This window comes from Rhinichthys klamathensis, unplaced genomic scaffold, assembly GCF_029890125.1.
Source record: "Rhinichthys klamathensis goyatoka isolate OS25496 unplaced genomic scaffold, OSU_Roscu_1.1 h1tg000040l_1, whole genome shotgun sequence".
In the NCBI taxonomy this organism is placed as follows: domain Eukaryota; kingdom Metazoa; phylum Chordata; class Actinopteri; order Cypriniformes; family Leuciscidae; genus Rhinichthys; species Rhinichthys klamathensis.
Window position 1 is genome coordinate 398 of NW_026606587.1, and position 9,229 is coordinate 9,626.

The window sequence follows — 9,229 nt, forward strand, 5'->3', positions numbered from 1 at the left end:
GCACACACACACATACACAGACATTTCCCTCTCTCTCCCTTTATATATTACCCTGTATAATATATGTTAGCCTTTCAGTCGCAGCACAAACACACAATGCACTGATGAAACGTTTAGGCATCTGAATGCTCAACGCAGTTCCCACAGACATAACAAAACACTGAAAGCTTCAAGTCTTCCAATGTTCTTCTGTACATGATAATGACTGACTGACTGACTGTACATTATTATGTTTATTACACACCAACTTAACAAATGCATACATGAAGTATTGATATTGATTAAGAAAAATAGCAAAATAGTAAGAATAAATAAAAGTCCATTATAAAAGAAACAAAGCAACAGCAAAAACACTGCAATTGACCAATCAGAATCAAGTATTCCAGAGAGCTTTGTAATATTGCTGTATAATGAATTTGTTTCACATTTGTTTGGCGTCTGTATGGCTGTTTGTGTTCTCGCATGTGGCAGATGTGAGCCAGTTTTGAGTCTAGCACAGGAAATGAGATTATGAATGACTGCGCTAATACAGCACTAATGCAAAAGGCTAATGCACCATCTGCAACCTGCTGACTAGATCCCTACGCTCATGTTCCTAACAATAGACATGAGATTCAAGACCAACCTCAAGATGATAACTACAAGCAATCTCTCATACTGAAGCTGTCGCTGTGACCTCAGATGACTGTGCTGGAGTGTGTTTCGTGGTTGATATATTATGGTTGTCTAACTGGGTTTGTGTGAATTTGAAGGTGACCTCATTAACTTGTGTGGCTATTGGTAAGTGGTAATGAAGCGGTCAGGGAAAGTGGGAGAAAGAGAGCGAAAAATGAGCTAAAAAAAACATGTTTTAAACCAGACGCTTATATGCACTAGTCTTGGTAGCTTGGGTTGGTCATTATGGAAATGATCTGCGTCGGTGTTCTTTTATTTGCGCGTCGTCAGTATTTCCACCACTCCCATCAGCGCTTTTTTGGAACTGTGCTTTCACACTAATTTGCCCTGTTTAATCAATCTGTCCCTTTTTTGGTAAATTTGCTACATTTTTTTTCTGATTAATTTGATCAATTTTGCTGATTTAGATTTTTAGTTACATTTGCTAAATCTTTTGTTAAATTTCCTGATTCTATAATTAATTTAATTTAATTTAATAATATTTTATTATTTTATTAGATTCTTTTATTATTTTATTTTATTTTATTAGATTCTTTTATTATTTTGTTTTATAATATTTTATTATTTTATTAGATTATTTTATTTTCATTTGATTTTGCAGTTACAAATGCTTAGTTTTTGTAATGCAAATAAAGCACACTAAATTTAAATTGAGAGAAAGCAAGAGAGCAGGGGAGTACATGAGAGAGAGAGAAATCCTCCCGAGTGCAATTGTTTAGACTCTTGCAAAGCTGAAGGTCAGTAAAGCAGGACACTGCTATTCCCTCAACCTTCATACCCATTAGCAGTGTAATGGGAGATAGGATCTGTGCCTTGCACTCCCCCTCGCCTCTCTCTGAGGTGCCCCATCTCAGACCCACCCTCTTTGCCTGCTAAATATGTCTTTAACATGGCATTTATAAGACTAAACCAGTGTTCCACAGATTCCAAATGGAAAACATGCTGTAAAAGATGCTTCAGAATTATCCGTGCAATTTCAGTGTCTATCCAGCTAAATTTATGGAGAAATCGATCAAATCTGTGCTGAGCTAAGCTAAATGAGCTGTTCCCATAATACAGCAAATGCTGTTTGTCAAAAGCTGAACATCAGATCTTAAGGGAGCGCTGGGAGAGAGTTCCTGTTCCTGGTTTGATGTTTCATAGCCATTAGTTTCTTAGAGGTAATTGGTTTATTGATATCTGATTCACAGTTCACTGCTGCCCTCTATAGGCTAATGTAGAATGTTTTTTTATTTTATTATTTTTTTAGTTTGCACTTTGCAGAAATATCTTTATTTGAATGTATTATATTATTTCAGACTTTGTTTTTTAACACAATATCTTTATTCCAAAACATAGTGAACTGCTTCTCTGCCTAGATAGGCAGGAGCCTTCTATGATCATCACAGAACCCCACAAGCGATCAATTTAAAAAACACTCAATATAGCTAATAACTCATGCGTCATACAAATAGCACTGCAGACTAGAGACTCAGCTATTGATTTGAAATGGAGTTTGACGTTATCATTTTACTAAGCTAATAAGGCTATACTTTAATAAGCATAATACACAGCACACACACATTTGATTAAATAGTCTTTTTTAAAATATACTGAAACTGTCAATACTTCAGTAGTGAATGAAACAGTTTTTTTTTTATCGTAAGCTTTCCACACATTCTCCACCGTTTTGGATTTATTTTTCACTGAGGTTATTTTGCAGTGCTTTCTGTGATTGCCTTCAGTGAAGGATATATGGAATTCTGCTAAAAGGCGGTATTTTAGGAGATGCATAGGCAGCTCATTGGGTTTTGGAATAGAGCAGGGCTCTTCAAGCCCAGTCCCAGAGAGCCAGTGTCCTGCAGGCATTAGTACCAATCCCAATTGAACCCACCTGCCTGTAATTTTCAGGTAATTCTAAATACCTTGCTTAGCTTGTTTGCTTGTGTTTGGTGCGGGTTAGCCCTAAACTTAACAGGACACTGGCCATCCAGGACTGGAGTTGAAGAACCCTGGGATCAAAGTATATTATATACGTGTATAGCATCCCTTTAAATGTTTGCATGTATCGTCTTTCTCTCTCTCAGATGATGGCGAGGCTCGCTGCAGAGAGCTGCACCAGCGCTGTGAGGAGCTGGAGGCTCAGCTGAAGGCTAAAGAGCAGGAGAACACGGAGCTCCTGCGGGATCTGGAGCAGAAGAACGCCATGATCTCAGTGTTGGAGAACACCATCCGTGAGCGAGAGAAGAAGTACCTGGATGAGCTGAAGTTGAAGAGCCATAAGTTGGCTGTGCTGTCCGGAGAGCTGGAGCAGAGAGCCAGCACCATCGCCTACCTCACCTCCCAGCTCCACGCCACCAAAAAACGCCTTCTCGCCGGCGGGAGGGCAGGTATAAGCCCCTCCGCCAGTCCCGTCAGCTCTTTCAAACCCAGCCCTCCTCCCGCTCCCGTGCCCGTGCCGTCGGGAAACGACAAGGACATCCGGCAACCCGAGACTCCTCGCAGACGCATGCGCAAAAGCCTTTCGCAGCCGCTGCACTCTGAATACACAGAGCTGTACCGGTTGGGCGCCACAGACGGCCGTAGGGTGGTACTGAGAGATTCGGTAGATGCCATGCCAGATCCTACACCATTCCTGCAAGCCAGAGAGCCAGCGGCCCCTGCAGAGTCTCAAGCGGTGTTGCGGGAACGCCCCTCTGTGATCCCGCCCATCGCTTCTTCAGGCACACCCCCTGCGCCTTCAAGCCCCGCCCACATCCCTGTGCCTCCGAGCCCTAGGAATAGTCCAGCGCGGGACGGACCCCATCCCCGTGCTAACGTGCATATAGGAGTGGCCCATCGGATCCACCGCTCACCCTCATCAGGTGGAGGAGCAGCTCGGAAACAGGCGGAGGTGGAGACCCTCGCCGTGGACCAGGTCAATGGAGAGCAGGTGGTTCGCAAACGCTCAGGTGCAGACAGAACTGTTTAAGACTGACAACTGTGCACATTTACTCATCCTAAAACATAGTATATCAACATAGATGTATTAAGACCAATGCAGTGTATGCGGAGCTCCTTATGACTGTGAAAACACACACACGCCCATACAGATGCTCAAATCATCAACATATCAAACACAAACACACCCCTTAATACACTACGGATAGATATAGACAACTAACAAACACAGTCACACAGCTCAAACTTGGGAAATGCTGAACAATACACACTGGCGAGGTTTAGGCGAAGACTGTTTTTCCGGGAATGTGAGAGAATTTGAAAGATTGAGAGACTACGGATGGCAGCAAGAGCTTCTGTATGTCCTGCTGCTTTTATGCAACACTGTATAAATGGAAAGACTTTTGTTCATGGTTCATTTGAATAACGTCTTTGTCTCACGTCAGTTGAGAAGGAGAACTGTGAGCATGCCAAATAATTGTTTTCCTGTTTTCCTTTCCCATTTGACTTTTTAGCCTCTTTTGTGCGCGTTCTGTTCTTCTTGTCATCAATGTCCCGCTCCGTTTTACTCACGGTGCAAGCACACACACACACGCACACACACACATAATCATATATTGCCAAATGTCGTCATTGCCTGCTGATTTAATGTTCTAATGCATATTCATATCTACTCATATTTATTCATGAGCACTGCAGTAGTACTGGCATCTCCACTCTCCTTCAGCTCTCCTTCCCCTCTCACTCATATCTACTGGCTAATGTGAACAATCCTGCTGCTCCTTATTAAACTCCTACTCAAATCAACGTCTCAAAGAGGTCGCTTCTATTCATAATCTCATTGCTGCACTTACTTTTATTACGCATAAAAATAATTAAAGATGTTGTGTTGGGTGAAAAAAGTTGGAGCTGCATTAACATATATTGGGAAGAAATGCCTCCTTGCCTAATTCTAAACACAGAGGGTAAATATTTCTGTGAATATCAAGTGTAAGAAAATGCTGTTAGTTAGGGTTATTTTGCAGATGGCATGTTTTTGGGATCATGCAATAGTTCACCCAAAAATGAAAGTTATTTTATTTTTTACTCAGCCTTATGTAATTTAAATGATATCTAGAATATTTAAGGTGTAACGATCTTTTATTTATTTATTACTTTTTATTATTATTTATATGCAGTTTTAAAGAATGAAGACTTTTATAGTTCTTTTTTTTAGGCTTGAAAGCTCCAGTCCTCATTCATTGTAATTGCACCAGTTGCATGAACACCAGTTCATTCATTTTTTTATTTTTGTTTATTTTTGTTATCCACTGAAGAAAGAAAGTCATAAAGGTTTGAAATGACGATGAATAAATAATGACAGAATTTGGGGGGGGGGGGGTCTTGACGTTTGCCTTGTTATCCTCACACTTCCTCCCAGTTCTCATTATTGTTATTTGAACAAAACAGCATGTGCTTCAGATTCTATGACTCTCAATTTTCACAAGTATATTCTGATCTATTTCACGTTTCAGATTTGGTTTTTTTAAGTTTGCAGATAGAGAGAGGAAGCTGGTTGAGCGCTAACACACACCTAATGTAACCACTCCATTCATACTGTATATGTTTCACATGTTAAGTGTAATCAATCACATCTGTTTATATTACTCTATGATGTACATTTAAAATTCTTGACTGAGAATCAGAAACGAAAATTCTGATTTGGCCAGAGCGAAGAACAAATGGATGTATGTTTTACTTGAATCAAGCCACATTTACCCATATTTCATGCTGAAAAATCCAGGTATGGTTTGCATGCTGGGAAAAGGGGTAGGGATACTTAATGCATCAAATAATGAGAATTAAATTTGATTCTTGCATGTCTCGCCCATTTGAATAGAAGTGTCCTAATGCAATTTGTTGAGGCTCCAGTTGATCTTTGCTGATGTTGTCTTGATGAGAGAGAACCAGTTGGAGTCAGAGGATCTTTGGTGAATGGAAAAACAAGACCGCAGCCTGGCACAAACCTGGGGTTCTAGAAGACATCTAGCTCAGCATCATCTCCACGTCAGAATTTCTCCCAATCCACTTGTGATCGATGATCTTTTAAAGTGTGAATATGTCACACCTCCAGGAGGTCAGTGAGCCACGGGTAACTTATGCTTTCAGAGGAAAAGTTTATGATCCTTTATCTTTGAGCATGGTGTTTTGCATATGTAATTTGTTTGGGTGTTGATGGAGAAACTTAAAGATTCTTAGAATACTAATATTCTGCACCAGCCTGGTTCTACCAGACTCTTGTACATTTCATTTGAAGTACTGAAGGAAAATGAAATTGAGCGGAAGTGCGTAGGAGGGCGGAGCCAGGCTAATTCTGCACAGGTATCGACTTATAATGTAAAGGATCATTCAAGAAATTAAAATAGAAACTTTAGATACCTCAATTTAGAATGAAATTCTACATTCCTTTGAGTTGTAAACCAGTCTTATCAGAACTCTACCTCATGGTTTGCTTATGAGTGAGGCGTATTGTGGTTTATTTGTTAGATATAACAAATAATTGTGTGTCTGATCTGTCTCAGTCGCTATGGACAGTGGGATTGTTGGTGGAACAGCTCAGTTTTGCATGAGTTGGTCCACCAGCTAGTCCAATACTATACCAGCTCTAACAGCATAAGCCTGCATGGATTTTATGCTGGTTTATACTGGATTTTCCTGTGTATCACTCAGTCACACGGAATGAAAAATGACAAAAAGTCAAGTATTGTAGGAAGTATATTTCATTTATTTTAGCAGTACAAAAATAAACATAGGCCTACATACTGATAAACAGATCTAAGAAGGTGTGCAAGCGAAAGCAATGAGATCTTATTGGTTTAAGCCAATCAGCTGGTTGGTAAAGAGCTCGAGGAAGTGAGGTAGAACGCGCCCGAGCCCCTTTAACAAGATTTGCTCTCGACTCGACACACTTCATCAAGCTTATTATTGTTAATGTGATTTTACCATAAGCCTTGTTTTATTTTAAGTGTTCGCTGACGTAAACGGCAGGAACAAACAGATTAAAACATTGAGAAGGTTGAAAAGGCTCAGTAGAGAACTAAACAATCAATGAACAATATACAGGATATATATATCCATGGTGCTCTTAAAAACTCTTTAGATAATAAACTACCAGCTCTTTATCATATATTTTAAATGGTACAAAATTCCATTATTCAAGGAAACTAAATGATGAAAAATCTATATTGTTCATAAAAAAAAAAAAACATCAATCTGATGTTTAAATAATGTACAAACTTCTGACTTCAGGCTTGTGCTCACCATAACTCGCTTCCAAGCCAAAACACAGGAAACAATGTAAATGGACGTGGTCTATTTCTCGGGCAGAAATCCTCGATAGTGCTGTTTGATTGCATTTAGTCCGTGTTTTAACACTGCATGTCACACACATTTTTATTTAGTTAGACTATGTTTTATTGACAGATGCAAGAAGGTGCCCAAGAATGACCTGTGCCAATTGCCAAAAGTGCCCTTTATGACAGAAAGTACCCAAGTAAGAATGACATCACGAGTCCCAAGACTGTCACGCAGTTATAAAGGGGTCCGGCACTGGCAGCACCCGTGTAGTAATCCGCATCTGTCTCGTTATGATCTCCTGAATGCCCACCACCATGCCCGTGTCCATGCCCGTGCCCATACCCAGCGCCATAGCCTCCATACCCTCCGTGCCCGTACCCGTATCCGGGTCGAGCCATTGAGCTCAAGCCGTGGCCGACCAGCATTCCCCCCAGAGCTCCAGCAGCAGCCGCTCCTGCTACCTTCCCAGTGCTGTGTCCCGAGGAGCCTCCGGTGTGGACAGGTGGGGCACGGTAATGCCCCCCTCCGCCTCCTCCTCCTCCTCCTCCTCCCCAGCCCGCACGACCAGAGCTGCTGCCGCCCCATCCTCCACCTCGACCCCCGCCACGGCCGAAGCCTCCACCCCGACGAGACTGGACCGCCGGGAGCATCACAGTCAGGAGTAACAGGCAGTTCACCAAAGAGATGATTTTATATTGGGAAGACATGCCGGGAGACGCTGTTGAAACAGAAGGTCAGAGGTTGACTACGGTACATCCGCGTGTACTGTGTAGACTGGTTACAATGTACTAGATGAGATCATCTGAACTGTGTGTGCATGCACACACTCTTTGAAAGAGTTCAACATAATCCGGAAAACCAATAAGTCTTTTGACTCGTCGGTCACAATGAGATTTGTCCCTCAGTGATTAGTGGACACAGAGGACACAGACAGTGTCGTGAGAGGGATGTAGACAAAGCCATAATGCCACGAAGAGAAATTAGTCTTATTTACTGAAATGTGTAGAGGCTCTTAACTGCAAGTATTTTTGTCTTGTATTTCCGTAAAAAAAAAAACCCAACCACAAACTGTTTTCAGATACAACTTTTTAAATATGTGTATTACTATTTTTAGTACCCTATTGGCAAGTCTTTTTAAATTATTTTCAAGGATATTATAATGAATATATTAATTATTGTAGTTATTAATGATTAAGGGAAAAAAAATATACAATACTGATTAAGGACATTATTTTTGTTGTAAATCAGGTTCTGTATTGACTCATTTATTGCTTGACTAGAACTTGAGAACCTTATGATCTTCCACCATGATGCGCTATAAAATATCTCTATGAATGTTATGATCTGGAGTCAGACAATGAAACGAGCAGCACATGATCTTGTCAGAAACTGGGCCGCCAGTCTGGCAGCTTTAGAAAGCTAATCTGTTTTCGTTCAGTGTTTGGTTATCTCATAAGAATATTCTCGACCCCTGCACAAATCACACACATGCAACAAGACTTTTAAAAATGAACTTGTACGATTGAATGATTTTAAAAATGTATAAGGTCACAAGGACCCTAATGTAAACCACTGGAATTTGGATCAAAAGCAAATGTTTTCATACAATTATCTTCATTGACATGATATACAAGCATTTGATTTAAAATATGAACAGAAATACACAAGAATACAGCATTCTGCACTAGGAAAATCACATTTTCAAGTATGGGTATTGTACTTTCCTTCAGAAATAACAATAGAAATAATTATGCATAGTATATATTCCCTCAAAGGAGAAAACACTGACTTACGTTGAATACGTGTGTGGAGGAAATGTATTTTTTGGAAGGTTCAGGATGGCTGTCCAAGTGTCGTCCTCCTTTCTAGTCTGCTGTGCTTGAATGGATGAGAGTATGAGACAGAACTCACACATTTACACGTACACAGTGGCATTAACTGACTGCTGCTCATTCTCTGATTGGCTGAGTGAAGGAACCTACGTCGGTCCGTCTCACCGGCATAGGATCAGAACACTGCTCTAATCCATCAACAGGATTAAGAAAGTCTATGGATTTGACATACGTGTTTAGGCCCAGGGGTCATAGTGTGGGGTCGTTGTGTCTCTCCATGAGCTCAGAGATGGTTAGGTAACACATTAGAGGACCTACAGTCAAATCATGTGGAAGAGTGGGAGTTCTTACATTTACGCTGTTGTTGGTAGTGTGTGCTACAAAAATATTGGTCATTATAAGAAAAGCAACGGGGTCCAAATGTCTGAGAAGACACAAATGTAAAACAGAACCCAGATAACATACAT

The 9,229-nt window shown here is 40.7% G+C and overlaps 2 protein-coding genes across 2 annotated transcripts; one reads left to right on the forward strand and one right to left on the reverse strand.

Moving 5' to 3' along the window:
• Positions 1-2,698: 2,698 nt before the first annotated feature.
• Positions 2,699-3,763, forward strand: ccdc92 (coiled-coil domain containing 92; the record flags this gene model as incomplete). The annotated part of the gene is made up of 1 exon (XM_056246532.1): positions 2,699-3,763. A coding segment is annotated over one exon (927 nt), but the record flags the coding sequence as incomplete, so codon positions are not given.
• A 2,982-nt stretch (positions 3,764-6,745) lies between these two features.
• On the reverse strand, positions 6,746-8,896 carry prnpa (prion protein a). The gene is made up of 2 exons (XM_056246505.1): positions 8,724-8,896; positions 6,746-7,648 (listed from the first exon to the last, which is right to left on the reverse strand). The coding sequence occupies exon 2, from the start codon at positions 7,635-7,637 to the stop codon at positions 7,107-7,109; it is 531 nt and encodes a 176-aa protein (XP_056102480.1). The 5' UTR covers positions 7,638-7,648; positions 8,724-8,896; the 3' UTR covers positions 6,746-7,106.
• Positions 8,897-9,229: the final 333 nt, after the last annotated feature.